Source organism: Elephas maximus, chromosome 4, assembly GCF_024166365.1.
Source record: "Elephas maximus indicus isolate mEleMax1 chromosome 4, mEleMax1 primary haplotype, whole genome shotgun sequence".
In the NCBI taxonomy this organism is placed as follows: domain Eukaryota; kingdom Metazoa; phylum Chordata; class Mammalia; order Proboscidea; family Elephantidae; genus Elephas; species Elephas maximus.
The window spans coordinates 173,755,079-173,775,490 of NC_064822.1; the positions used below are offsets into that span (position 1 = coordinate 173,755,079).

Consider the following 20,412-nt stretch of genomic DNA (forward strand, 5'->3'; position numbering starts at 1 on the left):
GGCTGGGGGATTCAAACTGCTGACCTTCTGGTTAGCAGCTGAGCTGTTAACCATTGCGCCACCAGCACTCCTCCTTTTCACCGGCCCCCTCCTTATCCCCTTAGAGACCATCCCCACTCTAAGAACAAATAACATAGCAGCCAAGAAGCCTAAAATAACTAGGGCCACGTGATCTGGAGGCAGCTCCCAGCAGAAAACAGGCAAATATTGTCCACTGCCTTCTGCCAAACACTCTCCAGCATCCGTGGTCACAAGGGTTAGTAAATCCCAACTCACTGGGGATGGTGAGCGCTGCTGGAATCCTGGCCACACAATAACCTCTATTCACACAGAGAATTTTGAAATGGAAAGCAGCCTGTTCCATCATCCTGGCCTTCCCGCTGCCAGCCCGTGTGCCCCTCCACGCCCCCCCTTACACAGCTCCCTTCTTTCCTCCTTGCCCTGTGCTTCTGTGCACCACTGAAGTAGAGACGTTTCCCTCTCAGCTCTTTCCTTCCCAAAAGGAAAAAGAATATTAAATCGTCATTTGCTCAGGTGGCATTTTTCTTTCTTTCAAAAAAATGTAAATGAGGCCTTGGGTAGTTGATGGGCTTTCGATATTTCAAGTTAATATGAAACAAAATTAATTTAATATTCCTCTTGAAAGTGTTTTTGGAGACCCTACGTTGAGAATCGGGCTTGGCACTATTCCAGTGCTGTCAAGTCCATTCTGACTCATAGCGACCATATAGGACAGAGTAGAACTGCCCCCATAGAGTTTCCGAGGAGCGCCTGGTGGATTCAAGCTGCCGACCCTTTGGTTAGCAGCCCTAGCACTTAACCACTATGTCACCAGGGTTTCCTTCCAAAGGAGACGTATGTTGTAATTTCATACTAGGTCACAGCTCCTAGACCAGACTCGTTGGCTGTGACTCACACCTGAAGTCTTGGTTCTTTCTGGCTTGATTGTTTATCCAACAGTGACATAACATTATTTGCTTTCATAATGCAATGAGTTAGGCCACTTGGTTCTAAAAAGGGCAGCTGAACATTTTTAGCTCTGACTATAACCAGAGGTTCTACATAGTAGGTGCCACCGTGTCCTGCTGGAAGACCATGGCTGCAGATGTATAGTAAATTAAATTAAGCCACAGCTACAGACGTGTGTTGTTGTTAGTTGCCATGGAGTCAGTTCCAACTCATGTGCAGAGCAGAACTGCGCCATAGGGTTTTCAAGGCTATGACCCTCCAGAAGCAGATTGCCAGGCCTTACTTCTGAGGTATCTCTGGGTGGATTTGAACCACCAACCTTTCGGTAAGCAGTCCAGTGCTTCACCATCTGTACCATCCAGGAACTCCACAGATAGGTGGTAAAGCAAATCAAAGAGGACAACATGAAGGATGTAAATGTCTCAGAGAATGAGATGCTATGTTCTGGAGTTAGGTTTCTATTCAAAAAAAAAAAAAACAAAACAGATTTTGGACTAAGGTGAAGATATAAAATGGTAAAGCCATTTGAGTGGGCAATTTTTCAATTCCATTAGCCTTTTAAATGTGAACACCAGAAATTCCACTTCCTGATACCCACAGGGAGAAACACTCCCACAGGTACACGTGGGGCACATACAAAGATGTTTGCTGCAGCCCTATTTATAATGGCGAAGTGAAGTAGAGATGACCAGAGACAGGGAGTAGGTGGAACCGGAAGAGTGAGCGGGATGGCTTGTAATGGGGATGGTTAAATGCTCCCCAAATCGCGTCAGGTGCCACTTGCCCCCAGAGCTCTGGTCTGAAAACGCCTAGCCTAAGCCTTGGCAGAAGCTTGTGACGCTCTACTGTTGTACACGGCCTTGTTTTCATCGAATAAAGTGGAATTGATTAACCAAAAACTGAGCAGAGGGATTCCAGAGCCTGGCTGAGCCCAGACCTTTCTGGAACACCAACTCAGTAGCTTGCAGGCTGAACACAAGGATATGGATTAGATTGTTCCATGTTCTGGTCCAACTCAGTCATTGTGACAACAGAAATAAATAATTGCCTGATTCAGTCCATTGCTTGGCATTTGAAAGGGGTTGGGATGGCCGCATCTACAGGTCCAGCAAATGTTGGCCATGTGCCAGGCTAGTCCCCAGCAATGTCATTTAGTTCCCAGGAAGACCTTGCAGAATAAATAGGGATATTACTCTATTTAAAGAGGAGCAAACCAAGGCAGGTGACTAAACACAACAGAGGCACACAGTGTCACTCTACCCAACAGGAAATAATGCGTGATTGATTCTCCCAACAAAGAGGAGGCCGAGCCAGCTGAGGTTCTGGGAGAAATACTCGGAGTCCATCTAACCACATGTTTCTGACTGGCTTGTCTACCCAGCAGCAAATAACGGACTTAGCTATTGTGGGTGCTGTTGTTTAATAAATGGATTGTTTCTTATTTGTTTATTTTGCTTTGGCCTTTTATAGAATCAGCCCCAGGCCTAAGCAGAGCCCACAGGAGCCAAGCCCCACCACTTTGTACTTATTGTTTGGTGGAGTTTTCTCCTTGGTTCCCATCTTCCTTCATGTAAAATGGTTGGCAGTTTAAAGACAAGGGCAGGAATTGCTTCTTCTCGTTTACTGCTGTATTCTCCACTGCCTGGCACGTAGTAGGTGCTCAGTAAACGTATGCCAACTGTGTTCAAGTGAATGTCAGTCCCCAGCAGACAGTGAGAGCTTTAGAAGCATCATACTTGAGTTCCTACTCCAAGCCTGGCTTTTCCCAGTCAAGTGACCGTGGGCAGGTCACCTCACCTCCCTGACCCTCATTCCTTCCTCCATATCATGGGGATAAGATTACCCACCTTATGGGGGTAACAAAAATAAATATGAACATCCCTGGCACAGAGCAGGCACTTGAAAATATAAGTGAAATATGTTAATATTAAGCAGAATTTTCCTTTAACCACCTGGGATTTAAGATTAAACACAAAACCAGTGACCCTTGACCAGTGTAAAAGCCTCCTTTCCTTTCTGCCCTCCTTCTTCCCTTTCCCCTCCTTGCTTCTGCAGTGTTTACTGACTGCGTTCAGGGCACAGTGCTAGGAACTAAGCTAATATCAGTAGGATTTTGCTTTGGTTACTGCCTTCAAAGGACTTTCAGTCTCAGATGTAAAACATTATCTGGTATCTTACAAGAACCTAGAATAATACCAATTGTTGTGTGCCGTCAAGTTGATTCCGACTCATAGTGACCCTATAGCAACTCTACAGGAGAGAGTGAAACTGCCCCCCTAGAATTTCCTCGGCTGAAATCTTTACGGGAGCAGGCCACAAAGGCTTTTCCCCAGTGGAGCCCCTGGTGGGTTTCAACCCCCCACCTTACGGTTAGCAGCTAAGCACTTTAAACATTGCGCTACCACTGCTCCTATTATACTCATTGCTGTTGTTAGGTGCCATCGAGTCGGTTCCTACCCATAGTGACCCTGTGCACGACAGAATAAAACACTGCCCAGTCCTGCACCATCCTTGCAAGTGTTGTTATGCTTGAGCCCACTGTATCAGTCCATCTCATTAAGGGTCTTCCTCTCCTTTGCTGACTGTCTGCTTTACCAAGCATGATGTTCTTCTCCAGGGACTGATCCCTCCTGATAACATCTCCAAAGTATGTGAGACAAAGTCTTCTCATCCTTGCTTCTATGGAGCATTCTGGCTGTACTCCTTCCAAGACAGATTTGTTCATTAATCCTAATAGTTACCATTTATTGAGTGTCTGCCATTTGCCAGCTACAGTGTGGCTTTTTGTTACAGGTGAAGGCAGTGAGAGTCAGAGAGTTCGAATAACTTGTTCCAGACTGTGTTGCTTGTAAGTAAGTGGTGGAGGCAGGGTTCTAACTCAGTGATCCCTGACTCCAAAATGAGAGCTTTTCAATACTATAGTCTACTGTCTCTCAATGGAGGTTGTTAGAACCATAAAAAGGTTTGAAGGGCTATAGCAGTCATTTATAAGTCGTGAGATTTTAGGAGCAGAGGATGTGTCTCCTCTATCAAAATATTCTCACTTTGTGGACAAAACGAGGAACCATGGTAGCACAATGGTTAAACATTTCGCTACTAACCTAAAGGTTGGCGGTTTGAGCCCTCCAGCCACTCCGCAGGAGAAAAGATCTGGTGACCTGCTTCTGTAAAGATTAAACCCGAAAAATACCAAACCCGTTGCCATCGAGTCAATTCCAACTCATAGCGACCCTAAAGGCCAGAGTAGAGCTGTACTCTAGGGTTTCCAAGGAGTGTCTGCTGGATTTGAACTGCCAACCTTTTGGTTAGCAGCCATAGTTCTTAGCCACTATGCCACCAGGGTAAAGATTACAAGCTAGAAAATCCTGTAGGGCAGTTCTACTCTGTCCTGTACGGTTGCTAAGAGTCGAAATTGACTTGATGGCACAGAACGACAACAACAGCAACAACATGGACATAACACAGAACCTGGTATTTAGAACATTGCAGCATTCTACATGTTATCGAATGAATAAATGAGTTTAGTAATGAAGAAATGATAAGAAGTGATTAGCAGATGGGACAGGATAGGAATTAAACATAGCTTGATGGAGGAGATTTGAGTTGAGCCTCGAAGGGTAAGACATGGCAGAGAGTGTTAACTCCTGTGCTGGGAAGATCATGGAACATATGTGGAGCTAGAATGTAGCAAGATGTGTCTGCCGATCAGCCAGCAGTCAAGTGGGCTGGGAAGAAATGTACGCGTAGGGGCACAGGGCAAGAAAAGCCTGGGAATGTAGTCAGGGGTTCACTAGTGGGCGCCTTGGATGCCACGAGCAGGACTTTGAACTTCTGTGGGAAGGCAAAGGGGAGCCACTGAAAGATTTAGACTACTGCCTTGCTCTGATTGCTTAGCAAGTTTTTTTTCCTTCATATATTTTGCATTATTAGAGCTCTCTGACATCCTCAGTGATAAATCATTACATTTCGAATCTTAAAAAAAAAATCCGATCATCTTTTCTTTTGGTAAAATAGAAGAAAAAAGTTTCTGTTTTAGACATGTCTGCAAAGGCTTGAGAAGTGGAAACTGTGAGCTGAAAGCCTGTATGTATGCTTATGAAAACATACGTTTAAATGAGAACAGAGGGGAAAACGATGCCAGGCACGGAAACATTGGCATTTTTGTTGTAAAATGCGGATACAAAGCTTCCTCAATGTGCCCTAGGATGCCACATGCTGAAACCTTGTGAGGGGTCTTTTTAAAAACATATACGGCAGATAATGACTCATGTTAGCTAGCCGACTGAGTTCATTATCTCTTCATAATAGGGTCGGCTCAATTCAAATATGATCGAGTTGTTAAATAGAAGATAAGAAAATGGAAGAGGTGGGGAATTTTATTCTGATCATTAAAAAAAAAAAAAAAGACCCAGGTATAATGGAGCATTGTTCGCCATGTCAGACTAATGATGTCCTTTAAAAGAGAGGAGGGAAAGGGAAAATTTCATCAGATATGAAGAGAAATAATTAACTGCCTTTCTTTCTGCCGTGCCTTGGTCAGGGAAGCGGACATTCCAATTAGGAGCGTATAGTACATGCACGGACCCTCTGGGTTTGTAAGGAGGTTTGGGGACAGGTGTCATAATGCTATTCCTGTAGAAACTCATCAAGCATCAAAGTTGCCCTTCCACACCAATTACATCTGTTCGTTCACGGAGCTTATTAAAATGCTTCGTAGTCACAAACCACCTAGATACCTGAATGCGAAGACAGTCCACTAAGAGGCACAAAATGTGGGTAGAAACATAATTATTTAGAAGGCTCCGGGCTTTGACAGGTAACTGCTTAATTAGTTCGCCTGTGTGAACTATGACTTACACCCATCAGATTCAAATAGTTTTTGTTGCTATGGGTTTGTTTAATGTGATATTTTTAACCTTCATTTAGTTATTGGATCTCTTGGCTAGATTTAGTGAGCAAATAAGCCACAAGAACAACAAATGGAAACTGAGGCACAAGGGGGGTTAAGTAGCATAACTTAATGAGTAAAGGGAGTCAGAAACTGACCTCAGAGTTCATACTCTTTAACACTGCACTATACTGACCTTGAAAGCATTATTTTTTGCCATAACTTGTTTCTTTTTCTACAATGGAGACTGGGGAGTGGAGGCCCCTCCCCCATTCATTCATTCAACCCAGTGAGGAGCTTAAGGTTGCCATGCCTTCACATCTGGCAATAGGAAACCCACACCTCAATGTTCTGCCCCCACAACCACTGCTTCAGTTCATAGGCCATCACTTCTGGCCTTGATTATGGGAGTAGCTACTAACTGGTCTCATTTCTTAATACATTCATTAAACAAATACTAATTAATCAGCTGCTATGTGCCAGACGGAAACCCTGGTGGTGTAGTGGTTAAGTGCTACAGCTGCTAACCAAAAGGTCAGCAGTTCAGATCCACCAGGTGCTCCTTGGAAACTCCATGGGGCAGCTCTACTCTGTCCTATTAGGTCGCGATGAGTTGGAATCGACTCGACAGCAACGGGCTTGGTTTTTTGGTTTATATGCCAGAGTTTGCTAGGCCACCTAACCCACCCACCAAAGATGTGCCAGAGTGACCTAAAGAATAAATTGATGACGCTACACCCATGCTTAAAAAAAAAAACCTAAACTTAATTGGTTCTCTATCATTTGAAAGAATCATGCACTTCTTGGAAGATGAATGCGTGAATGATTTGAAATGCACATTTGTTGAATGTGTCCATGAATTGTTCGAGCCAAAATAACTTTTAAGAAATGATTAACAGAGATAAGGAAAGTGGGATACTTCCCCCCGCCTCCGCCCCATAGCTTGTAATGCACAAAGTTCCAACTGCCCAAATTGTACCTGTGCAATCACCGTGAGTCAGAATCGACAGGAAGGTTTTTTTTTTTTCAATTAGAATGAAAAAATGTTCCAAAAAACCCATAGTCTAAAATGTTGAAGTCAATTTTTTTTAGGGAAATCACCGTATGGAACTCTCAATAGTCTAAGACAAAACCAATGACACTTGGCAGTTACTTCGACAGTCTTTTATGCTCAATCCGTTGCTGGTGAATAGAGGATAGTAAGCTTTAAATTAATGTTAGTTATTACAGTTATTGATGACATTATTATTATTCCTACAGCGTCTCAGAAATGCTCAGGTCTTCTTGCCTCTGAGTTTTTATTTCTCAGTCTTTTTTTTATCTGAGTACCACTCCACGGCAGCCTTCTGAAAATGATGTTCTCGTGTTAACTCCTCAACTTAGGAACATGTGGAGCTTGCTAAACTTTTATGCCTGGCCATATTCCTTTGGGTGGCATTTAAAGATCCCCCATCCTGGTCCTTTCTCCTTAGATACCCCCTTTCGAAGCCTGTGTCTCCATGTTCATCTCTTAGCATCTTGCCTGAAGCCCCCTCAGTCCACTGGGGTAGAGTACCATAGTGGTTGGTTGAAGTGACACAATCTCTCCTATTTACTAGCTGCATGACCATGTGCAAGTGAGTTATGCCCTCTGATCCTCAGTTTTTTCATCTGAAACATGGGTATAATGTTATTTGCCGTCAAGTTGGCTCCGACTCATTGCAACCTCATTTCATGTATAACAGAATGAAATGTCCAGTCCTACTCCATCTTCATGATTGTTGGTTATGTTTGAGTCCGCTGCTATGGCTATTGTGTCAATCCATCTTATTGAAGGTTTCCCTCATTTTCGCCCACTGTCTGCTTTACCAAACATGGTGTACTTGCCTAGCAATTGGTCTGCCCTGATGGCGTGTCCAAAGTAAGCGAGCCAAAGTTGCGCCATCCTCTCTGCTAAGTAGAAAAATCTTATTTTTTCTAAGGCTGATTTGTTCATTATTCTGGCAGTCTGATATGGTCATTGTGAAGATCAGATGAAGTAATGGGCACGCAGCGTGTGGCACCTAGTAAGAGCTCCACAAGTCATGGTAGTGGTGGTAGTAGTAGTTGAAAGGTTCTGTTCCCAATTCCTCCATGAAACCTTAATTATCCATTCTTATCGACACACTTATCTCTCTGTTCCCCCACCATCAACTGCACCTATGGTCAGTAGTTTCTAGTGCTAAACTATTCTTGTTCTTGGGCATTATACTCCCCAAATAGACCGCAAAGTGAACTGGGGCATAGATTGTGTCTTATGCCAATACAAGTGACTGCAGGAGCCAGACAAGGAGCAGAAAACAGGCTGGGTGTAAGAGAAACAGGGAGGAGAGAGGACCTTGGCCAACTGGGGGCACATGCAGCTCTCGCCAATTGTTGTCATGCGGGAATACGGGCTCAGTGTTGCCAGGCCTCAGCTTTTTCAAAAGAAGCCAGAAATTCAGATTCTTATGTGAAATGTCCTGAATTTTAGAAGTTGGGCCAACATTGTTCGGGCCCCACAAAGCGTGTTTGTGAGCCTCCAGTTTGTGAAAGCTGTATTACTCAGTCCCTACAAGTTTGTACATCAGCTGGTTGTTTGGAACTCTGGGCTCATTTTTATAAAGAATCAATATCGTGAATGGCGGTTAGGGGACCAGGCTAACCTAGTAGGATAATTGTTATTCATACCAGACCTGAAGCTTAGGGCTGTCCTAAGAAACCTAATCTCTATGTGAAGCCATTTTCCCACAGGGAAACACATTTAGAGTTCCAATTTATGATGCTCGGGATGCATATACCAGAATGTCAACCATCTCATGACATGGCCTTTGTTTTGTTCACCACTGTTTCCTTAATGTCTAGAAGTGGCACTCAGGACATGTTTGTTGAATTAAAGATTACCTGTGTTCTTACCTGCCTGTCCACCAATAGACTGGTCACTGTATGCAAGCATGGATTATCTTGCTTACCATGGGATCCCCAGCACTTGATGGTAGTAAGAGATCCATAAATATTGGCTAAATGAATAAATGACTGAGATAATCTATGAAACATGTCTTGAGCACCTACTGTGTGCCAAGGAATATTCTGGACTTCCGGGATGCAGAGGTGAATCAGATAGCATCCCAGCCGCGAGGAATTTGGTTGCCTAGAAAAGACTGCATATACTACTTTCTGGAATATTTCTGAAAAAATCATTTGGAGTCATTCAGTGTTCCCCTTCCGAGAAGAGGGGACTTGGGTGAGATGACCTGGGACCATTCAGTGCCAGGCTTTTTCATTTATTTGAGTGAGGCTAGGGTTGAATTCACCCACAGGGTTATACTGTGAAATGATTGAACTGATTTTCTTTCAGCCCCACGTTGGAACCTTCACAGCCAAACGAGGGCTGTCCTTTCTAGTGGGCACCTCAGGAGGCTGTGTTCTCGTTCCACTTCAGTTACAACATTGCTGGGCCACTTCTTTGGCAAGTGCCCTCAGAGAGAGTGAGAAGCTGCTTGAGGACATTTATTTCATTGCTTTAGAATCCTGCCTTGTTTTTGACTTCCCCTCCCATAAAAAAATGCTTTGGGGAAAAGGGTTATTCCAGTCACTTTATACCCAAAACTTGGTTCCAAATGACTTGGGGTTGTTTCCTAAAATCCAGTTCATGATCAAAGGAGAAATGGTTTCCATTGGTGAGTTTATTGGGTAATATGTGAAACAGGCTGTGGAGGCAGAGCCCAAAGAGAAGTTCCCAAATTGCTGTGTGCTACAGAAGTTCTGGTGGAAGAAGTGTTCCAATATGTCCGTGATGATAAAGGAGGCAAGATTCATTTGGATATCTAAGCTCTGGTGTTTGGAGTAAAGAGGGGAGAAAAGGTAAACTGTATCTCGTTTACATTTCTATCCCTAGTATCTCACACCAAGTCTAGACACATAGGTGCCCAAAACGTTTTATGTTTTATGGAGTGGAAAAGTGGGCGATGATGAAGCCAAGCATCTACTACATGCTTGCCATGTTCCAGCCACCGTTCCAGGTACACATCACATGTTACCTCATCTGGTCTTCACAACAACCTCATGAGGCAGTTATAGTCATTAGCTCCAAAAGGAAATTGAGGCTTGAGGTTAAGTAAATTGCCCAGGGCCACAAAGCCAGTAAGTGGCAAGCCTGGGATTTGAACCCAGGTGGAGGGAGTTCCTACTCTTAACCCCTAAGCTATACTGATGAGAAGGGAACGGGTATAGAATCAGATAATTCTAACACAGCAAAGAAGGCCTAAAGAAGTCAAGAGGCCCCACTTCCCGCTGTGGTCATGAGACTCCCTTCAGTCAGTGTGTTAGCGGCTGTTCGGATGTGCAGCCTCCCCTTGGCTGTGTTTTCCCAGACCCTCCCACTGTTCCTTTCAGCCAAGACGAATCCTCTGCAAAGGATGTTAACACCAGCAGCCCTTCTTTTTGAAACCCTTTGCCTTAAAAATGGCTACACAAGTGAGTGTGGGGCCTGAGGCCTGAAGAGTTTTGGGAATTTGGGGGAACCTGATCCACTCAGTGGGAGCCCTGGTGGCACTGTGGTTGAGCCACCCACCAAAAGGCTGGTAGTTCGAACCCACTAGCCGCTGTGTGGCAGAAAGATGTGGCAGTCTGCTCCTGTAAAGATTACAACCTTACAAACCCTATGAGGCAGTTCTACTTTGTTGCATAGGGTCACTATGAGTCAGAATCAACTCATGGCAACGGGTCTGGTTTTTTCGGATCTACCCAGAATGTGGCCAGGCAAGCACAAGGGAGAGGGACTGGGAATTGTGTTGGAAAAGTAACATCTGATCCCTGCTGACCTACTAACTCCATGCATGATGCCAGGAAGGTTGCCTCATCTTCCTGGGCCTCAGTTTCCCCATCTGCATGAAGAGTGTTATTTCCAAAGTACATCCAGCTCTGAAGGAGGGCTGGGAAGAATGGACCTTCCTTGGCTTGGGGCAGATAACACATCAGTCACCTTTGCTGACTGGGCATTTGTTCACCCAGGCTGGAGGAGAACTATGAGATCGCGGAAGGGGTCTGCATTCCTCGAAGTGCCCTCTATATGCATTACCTGGACTTCTGCGAGAAGAATGACACCCAGCCTGTCAACGCCGCCAGCTTCGGGAAGGTGGGTCAGCCTCGCCATGTTTATGCCCGTTTCCCCTCTTAAGTAATTTATGCACAGTTGTTAATCATTTTAAAACATTTCACTTTCTAATTTCAATTACCAGAGGAAATACTTATTTGCCGTAACAAAATTCAAACAATTCAAGAGAAATATTACAGCATAAGAAGTGAATGTCTCCCCCGAAATGCCTAATAATTCACATAAAGTAACCTTTTTTTTTTTTCCTCTGGGAGGAAAATGTTGAACTCACAAGTGGCTTGTATGAATGTCTGTAAGCCCGTGACAGGCAAACTGCTTGGCCTACTGATATGAAGGCCTTGGCGAAACAGGAAATGGCCTTGCATCATTAGATTGGAGGTTTGGGGTCCTCAGCTAGAAGTTGTACTATTGTAATATCATGGCAAGCCTGACCACTCCCTATCCACCTTATGATAAAAACATATGCCACACATAGGGCATTGCTTACAAATAGTAGTTCTCACTAAGCATTCAATTTAATAGACCAAAGAAAGCTTTTGGGGCATTTGTTAAGACTGATAATTTATCTGATGGATTAAAATCGAGACTTTATGACAAAAAGTAGCCAGTTTAAATGGAGTCAATACATTTCAGCTCTTCCTCGTTTTGTTAGCTTCTTTTTTTCTGAATCTGCTAATAAAAAAAGGTTCCTAGGTGGTACAAGTAATTTGCACCCTACTACTAACCTAAAGGTGGGCAGCTTGAACCCAGCCAGCAGTACCTTGGAAGAAAGGCCTGGCTATCTGCTTCTGTAAAGAGTTCAGCCAAGAAAACCCTATGGAGCACAGTTCTACTCTGCAACACATGGGGTCACCATGGATTGGAATCGACTAGAGGGCAACAGGTTTGGTGTTTTGGTTTCGTGTGTGTGTGTGTGTGTGTGTGTTGGCTAACGAAAAATAGATAGGCTTATTCTGCACCACCGTTCCTTACCAGTTTTCTGAGTACAGGTGTGAAATGACTGTCTTGGCAGAAAAAGGTCAGCATTATAAGGTTCAGAAATTCCCTTTTCAGACACCCAACACATAGATCATCAGCAGGGAAAAAAAAAAAGAAAAAGGCAAAGGGTAGTGTCAGGCTTGAGCCAACTGCCGTAGAGAGTCCAAAAACTCACTGGCTCCACTCAAGAATTGGGAAGAGGCTCTGTGGTGCCTTAGGGAGAAAAATATTTTCATGAGGCTTTTTTTCTAAAATGAAAATTTTTGTTTGTTTCTAAAGTCAGTGGAGAATCCAGCTTCGCTATTTCATTCATTCACTTCTGCAGCCCATCAGTATTTGCTGAGATCGGCTGTGTGGCAGGCACTGTGTTAGGCAGCCAGAGAGGACAGAGAAAAAGAGGCCAGTCCAGGCCCTGCTGTGGAGGGGCTCACAGTCTAGGGAGGGACTTGTTTCCTTTGCGGGGCAGGGGGGAGAAGGAAGAACAGCACCAAGCGCGCACGCAATAACAGAGCCGGGTCAGGGCCCGCGCTCCCTGAGCAGTCACTCGCATCCACACGCACCCTCGGCAGCTGCCATGATGGAGACTCCAGATAAGGCCTCTTAGATATGGATTAAAAGACCAGGAGTTCTGACTCTCCTGGACCTACCACTTAACCTCTCTCAGCTTCAGCCACCTCAGCTGTGAAATGCGGAATTAAGGTCGCTTATTTTTTTTTTTTTTTATGATTTGGAATTTTTATGAGTTGGAATCAACTTGACAGCAATGAGTTTTTGGTTTTGGGCCTGTCTCCTCATAGTGATGCTGCAAGGTTCAAGTAAGATATTGTCATTGGGTTGATATAACCACTGTTCCAGTAACTTAGTAAATATTTATTAAGCACCTATCTTGTGCTGTTACAATTCTTTGAATTCTTGGTGTTATAAGGTGTTTGTGCATACACAATTAGCCCTTTGTTAGCTTAGATTCTGCAAAAATCTCACCATTTCTAGAAACTCCAGTTTGCCTGTGTAAGGGCCTTCTGTCTTTTATTCTCAAAGACTTTTATAACTCTGTTGTTAGCTGGGGGTTTCATTGACCTCATGTTGTAAGTAAAATTGGTTTAGCCGCCCATATCTCTGGGCGCACCCAGTTCCCATTTTAAGTCTCAAGGCTGCCCCAAGTTTTTAGCAAACCCCAGGGTCACCTTGACATGGGACTTTGGCTTCCATATATGCTACCTCTCTGTACACCCGTGCTGTCCAGTAGAGCAGCCACCAGCTGCATGTGGCTTTCTAACTTAATTAAAATTAAACAAAATCAAAATTCAGTTCCCCGGTCACCCTAGCCACACTTCAAGTACTCAGTTACCATGTGGCCAGGGCCTGCCGTATTGGACAGTACAGAATAGAATATTTCCATCATCACAGAAAGTTCTGTTGGACAGTTCTGCTCTACACCATGGTGAGCCAAGGGTGAAATTCAGTCTCTGCTTTTCTTAAGAGAGTCCACAGAAAGCGTTTGTGAACCCAGGAGACTGAAGTTGATGAAGGGGTTTGCCTTCCCAGAGTCCTATGGAACAGGCATTCCCATCTCAAAATGCCCTTCAGCCTCCCTACTGCAGTAGAGGCTGGTCCTCCACCGTCTAGTTCCCCACTACTCCCAGCCGTGCTCTGCTCCGCCTGCGTCCCTCCTCCTCCTCTGCCTCCCTTCTGCTTCCCTTTGCTCTTCTCTCCCCCTCCTTCCCGGGACAACCCCCACCAAATTTCCTCTGTTTTCTGATCCTTGGTGCCTGCCGACACCTCTGTCTACAGGTCTCACTTACCCCAAATGGCTTTTCAAAATATTTTTCCAAATAATCACCGTTTCCTCCCTCAGAGGAATTACAGTGCCAGCTGTTTCCAAAATAGTCATTAAAAAAAGCATCCTTCTTGTCTTCAGTCCAAAAGCAAGGAAATACTCTCATGATAGTAAAAGCACAAATAGAAAATCTCTTTGCAGATGCTGTGCCATCAATTTCACATGCATGGTGAACCAGGCTGTCCTTCCAGCCTCGGAGGACAGGAGGCGCCCGCCGTGGGTTTCCACATGGAGCTTGTTGAATTGAAATCCCAGACACATCTGCCCTTCCTGAGGGCTCTCAGCATGCGGCAGCTGCCCTCTCCCTGACAGAAAGCGACCAGTTATTCTGGGAAACCTTGGGGTGTAATCATGGACAGCCTCCCTTTGAGCAGATCCATCCCAACTTAGTATTCATCAATGAACTTTTAACTCAGAGCATGCGAGGTTCAATATTTTAGCTCAGTTTTTAGAGGAAAAACAGATAGGCGGTAGTTCCCCCACCCAGCTCTCAGGGGGCTGAGCTGAAGCAAACACCAGCGGTACACTCTCCCCAGGGCTGCCTGTCCGGGACCTGTTTTCGTAAAGTTGGTGGCAGCAACTGCTTTGTTCCAAGTAAGACTTTCAATATCAACCTCCTTTCCGAGGCTGTGGCCAAGCTCCACAAGCACGGGCTTCCAGTAATGTCCTATTGACTTTGGGCCCCGGAATTAATTTAGCAAATGCAGGGAATGCTGAAGCTTCTAGCAGAACTGGTCTCGTGCCCGTTTTTGCTGTTGGCTAGGACAATGGAAGGTCACTGGACTTGGAGTCACTTAACCTTTCTAAGCTTCTATTTCCTTACCTTTAGATGAGAAAAATCTCTCACCAAATTTCTCTAGGGATAAAAAGAGACAGTATTTATGAGAGAATTTTTTAAAACTCTGAAGCATAAAGGGAAGAAATTACCATTAGCCCCACCCCGTCCCATCTCCTCCGTTTTCTGACCATACCTTATTTTTCTTTACGTCCTATGAATCAGCTGCCGTGAAGTCAATTCCAACTCGTGTCAACCCCACGTGTGTTAGAGTAGGACTGTGTCCATAGGATTTTCAATAGCTGATTTTTTGGCAGTAGATTGCCAGGCCTTTTTAAGAGGTGCCTTTGGGTAGACGTTCTCGGTTAGCAGCTGAGCGCATTAACCCTTTGCACCACCCATGAACTAGTTGCTTGTATAGTTGCTTGTCTCTTGTCTGTCTCTCCCTCTAGAATGGAAGCTCCACAAGGGCAGGGCCTTTTTCTTGTTCATTGCACGTCCCTGGCACCTAGAGCAGTGCCTGGCATGGAATAGTAGGCCTTCAGATACTTGATGAAGGTTGAACGGTTTATGTTATTACTACTTGCCAGAGACCGTGGGAATCATTTTCCACACCTGAGTTTGTCTAACCCTCACTATAGCCTTAGGAAATTGGTATTGTATTCATTTGCCATTAACCCGTTTATTGAGTAAGAATGACCTCGCAGAGGTGCTAATGGAAACTGGCTATATTTTTATGTACTTTGAAGTGCCGGCTTCAACATCCTCTGTCCCATCTCACTGGTCTGCACTCTGAGGTCATTGCAGGGAAATTCCATAGCATTGGACCATGTTCGGAGTCCTGGTCACACAGTGGTTAAGAGCTGGGCTTCAAATCAAAAGGTCATCAGTTTGAATCCACCAGCCACTCCTTGAATACCCTGTGGAGCGGTTCTACTCTGTCATATAGGGTCACTATGGGTTGGAATTGACTCAACAGCTATGGGTTTGGTTTTTGGTTTTGGTTTGGACCACGTTCAGCCATCCAATAGGTCTTGGTTAGATATAACAATTCCTTTCCAAAAGTCTAGTTCAGGCCAATTTAAAACTTCAATCTAGGATCCAAGTCAGAACTTCTCCCTCACTGTGGCTCAGAATTTGCTCTGGGAAAGAGGGGTTTGTCTGTTCTTTCTCTCCCCTCTTCTGGATCCTCCAGGTTTGGGGTAGAGCGGTGGAGGGTAGTCTTAGAGGAAGGGTTGCTTGTACCAGTTGGTGCTTTTGAGGGCTCCTCCTAGCTGTCAGTGCCCTCTGCTGTGACCCTCATCCATATGCTGGGGGGACGGGCTCAGTCGTGGTCCTTGGGGAGCCCCCCGTGAATCTTTGTCCACATTGGCTAAAGGGCTGTGCTCTCCAGCTGACCTCCTACTGCCCCCACCCACAGTCTGCTCTTGCCCCTCCAAGGAGGGTTCACCTGTGGCTCTGTTTTTGTGCCTATGCATCTAGTGCTGCACCCTGATTCTTGGAGACTCCCAGACGAGCCACCACAAGAGTGACTAGCTTTTGGAACAGGCGGAACTTGATGAAGTGTAAACAGAAAATAAGTTCACTTTGTTCTAGTCACTCCTTCCTCTGCACCGTGGCCAAGCTCCCTTCCCTGACCCCTAATGGCTTCATGGAGGTTTTAATAGCTTTTTGGTCATCAATTATAACAACATGCACCTCTTTTCGATAATTTAGACACTTTCATATATTAAAAAGTCCAGTCCATACAATTTAAAATTCCATTCTCACGTCAGTTTCAGGGCCCTCTCCTCCCCTCAGCTTGGGCCTGATCATGCATAGCTTGGGGACCCGGGGGGGAAGGCGAGAGTGTGACCTAGTCTTTAGCTCTCCACTGGCCTTTCTCTCCTGCGGCTGACTGCTTGTCAAGTTGAGAACTATCAAAATGATAACCCTAGTTCTCCATCAAAAGCAGTAAAATGATATTTTTAAAGAACAACAGAACTGTGTTTGAGACACACACAAGGTAATAATAGGAATAGAATTGGCCTACACTTGGCATTAGACCCAGCTAAATTTCCCAAGCAATTCTTTTTAACAGGTGGTAGAGGTGTCTGCCCATGTCTGATTTATGATACAGCCTTCACAAATTTCTCATAAAATTAATAGAAATAGCAGAAACTTAAATAGGGCATTTTTATGTACCTAGCACCATTCTAAGTACATACAGCAACTTTATCTGATCCTACAAACAACTCTATGAGATTGTTGTTCTTGTTAGGTGCTGTTGAGTCAGTTCTGACTCACAGCGACCCTGTGTACAACAGAATGAAACACTGTCTGATCCTGTGTCATCCTCACAGTCATTGCTGTGCTTGAGCCCATTGTTGGAGCCACTGTGTCCATCCATCTCATCAAGGGTCTTCCTTTTTTTCGCTGACCCTTTGCTTTACCAAACATGATGTCCTTCTCCAGGGACTGTAAGTAACTGTCATTATCCCCCATTTAATAGATGGGTAAACTGAGTCCTGGAGCAGTCAGGTAATTCACCAAGGTCACACAGTTAGTAAGTGATGGATTCAGGATGTAGACTTGTCAGTCAGGCTGGAATCGACGCTCTTAGACATCTCCTCTACACGGAACAGGTTATTATGGGAGGAGGGTGGGTATGTGTGGGGGCAGGTGTTGTGCATCCACTTGTCCTTTTGACTTTGATGTCATTAGCAGTCACCTGGAGACCTCCTAGGTGACGGAATTGGGGAGAGAAGTCTTGGTCTGTCTGCCTCTCGGGGATCAAGTATGCTGGCATTGCAGCGACATGTCCCCTCACACCTTCCCAGTGGGGTATTCTCAGCAGTGTGAAATCCCCTGCCAGTATTTTCTGTGCTGCTTCCTCCAGCGACACTTGGATCTACCCATTTATTCAGCATTCGTTTATCCCATGTCCGTGATGAGCCTGGCCCTGGGCTGGGCGACGGGATACGGAGGGAAGAAGACAGCCTCTGTCCTTCAGGGGACACGTGCACATGAATAACTGGAGGACAAGATGGCAAAGGCACCTCCTGGGCTGTGAACACACGGGGGTGGAGGGACACGGAGGAGAAAACTGCTGCCTCCTTAGGGGTAGAGGAAGGGTAGCTTGAGCACCTAGTCCGTCCTGGAAAACCCCCAGGCACCGGGTATCCACCTCCCCCAACCCAGAGCCCCAGAAGATCCACAGAAGCTGAAGTGGGCATTTTAATTTCACCAAATACATCTTTCCCCTGCTTTCCATTAGAGCACCATGGTGCTTAGCCACCAAGCCAAGCCTTTTCAGAAAGAAAAACTGGACCTCAGATTTCTGAACAAACAGAACATCTCTAAGTTGCAAACGGTTCATTTTCCAAGTGGTTGCAACAAGCTCTCCAGGGGAAGTCTGAGGGTGAAAAAAGGTCTTTACGGACAGACATTTAGGAAGGGTCCGCTATGGGCTGTGTGCCAGGAGTTTCCAGTTATGCTGCATTCTGAGCCCTGACCTTGAGGATCTGTCACTTTTACTTGCTGTGTGACCATGGGGAGGCCTCTTTCCTTCTCTGAACCTCAGTACCGCCATCTGTCAAATGGGGAAGGTAGTCTCTGAGCACATGAAGATCCTTTCCATAAAAAAAATATTATCCCAAAATACTTTCAAATGGGAATCATAAAGTAATGATAGCTAGCACTGACTGCGCCAGTCGCTGGATCAAGCCTTGTGCACACATCAACTCATTCAATCCTCGTACAGCCCTGGGAACTAACTGCTATCTTTATTCCCATTTATAGAGGAGATAGCTGGCTCCAAGCCTTATGCTGTCAGTATCTGATTTCTGCTCAATGCAAAGGAGGTAAACACTGGAGGCTTCCCAATAAAGTAAATCCTAGGTGGAAGCCAAAAGGTTTAACATATCAGTTAGGAGTCGCCTTGTGGTTATGGCTAAAAGATGCCCCTCCCCATCCCCAAACAGTGGCTTGAATAAATCAGTGGTTTTACTTTTCTCCATATAAGTAAGCCTAGGAGAAGAGAGCCCAGCACTGGGATGACAGCTCTATGAGCCCCTTCTATCTCTACTGTGCTCTGCCATCTTTGGCTCACAGCTTCCAGTTTCTGAGTCAGTGCATGGCTGCTGGACTCAAAAGGCCATATTCCAGGCAGGAAATAGAAGGGAGGGCAGAAAGAACAAGACTCCTAGCCAAGCCAGCCCTCTTTAGGAACTTTCCTAGAAGCTCCACCCAGTGATCTACCCTTATATCGCATTGATTACTCTGGGCCATCAGGGAGGCCAAGGTAAATGTAATCTATTGCCTTTGGGAATGGACCCCCAGTGGCACAGTGGTTAAGAGCTGGGCTGCTGATCAACAGGTCAGCAGTTCGAATCCACCAGCCGTTCCTTGGAAACACTGTGGGGCAGTTCTACTCTGTCCTATTCAACGGCAACGGGTTTAACAGGCCTCCTGGAATAAAAAAAATAGGGTTTGATTGGAAAGGGGTACAACAATAGCCATTTTAGCCACAGAAAATCCTTTCAAATATCTGTGTATCCTTCTATATGTCACAACTGTGAAATGGAACCCAGGATCCTAAAAGAGTATAGGATATATTCCCAATTCATGAGCCATGAAAAGCAACATAGGTGGTACCATGTGATCACTTAAGACTGTGCAAAGGTAATGTGATTTATGGTCAGCAATTCGTTGAACTTTTCAAGAAGAGGCAGATTTATGAATAGACGCTAGACAGTATATACACAGTGTAACTTGAATACATGTAGAATGCCACTTTGTTGTTGTTGTTAGGTGCCTTTGAGCCAGTTCCAACTCACAGCAACTCCGTGTACAACAGAATGAAACACTGCCTGGTCCTGCACCATCCTCAAAATTGTTGCTATGTTTGAGCCCATTGTTGTAGCCACTGTGTCAAGCCAACTGGTCTAGGGTCTTCCTCTTTTTCGCTGACACTCTACCGTACCAACCTTGATGTCCTTCTCCAGTCGCTTCTGATAACGTGTGCAACGTACATGAGAAAAAGTCTTGCCATCCTCGCTTCCAAGGAACAGTCTGGCTATATTTTTTCCAGGACAGATTTGTTCACTCTTCTGGCAGTTCATGATATCTTCATTATTCTTTGCCAACACCGTAATTCAAAGGTATCAATTCTTCTTCAGTCTTCCTTATTCATTGTCCAGCTTTTGCATGCATATGAGATGATTGAAAATATCACAGCTTGGGTCAGGCACACCTTAGTCCTCAAAGTGACATCTTTGCTTTTCAACGCTTTAACGAGGTCTTTTGCAGCAGATTTGCCCAATGCAATTTGTCGTTTGATTTCTTGACTGCTGTTTCACCACGGGTATTGATTGTGGATCCAAGTAAAATGAAATCCTTGACAACTTCAATCTTTTCTCCATTTATCATGATGTTGCTTATTGATTCGGTTGTGAGGATTTTTGTTTTCTTTACGTTGAGATGTAATCCGTACTGAAGGCTGTGGTCTTTGGTCTTTATCAGTAAGTGCTTCACTTTCAGCAAGCAAGGTTGTGTCATCTGCATATGGCAGGTTGTTAGAGAGTCTTCCACCAATCCTGATGTCATGTTCTTCTTCATATACTTCAGCTTCTCGAATTATTTGCTCAGCATACAGATTGAATAAGCATGCTGAAAGGATAGAACTGTGACACACAGTTATTCTGATTTTAAACTGTGCAGTATCCCCTTGTTCCATTCGAACAGCTACCTCTTGGCCTATGTACAGGTTCCTCATGAGCACAATTAAGTGTTCTGGAATTCCCATTCTTTGCAATGTTATCCATAATTTTTTATGATCCACACAGTGGAATGCCTTTACATAATCAATAAAA

The 20,412-nt window shown here is 44.8% G+C and overlaps 1 protein-coding gene across 1 annotated transcript in view; it reads left to right on the forward strand.

The window, feature by feature from the left end:
- The window catches only part of RFX4 (regulatory factor X4), a 195,785-nt gene that overhangs the window by 75,624 nt on the left and 99,749 nt on the right, over window positions 1-20,412 (forward strand). Inside the window, exon 5 of the mRNA XM_049884974.1 lies at window positions 10,868-10,991. Within this exon, the coding sequence (XP_049740931.1) occupies window positions 10,868-10,991 (124 nt within the window). The remainder of the gene's footprint in view (window positions 1-10,867; window positions 10,992-20,412) is intronic.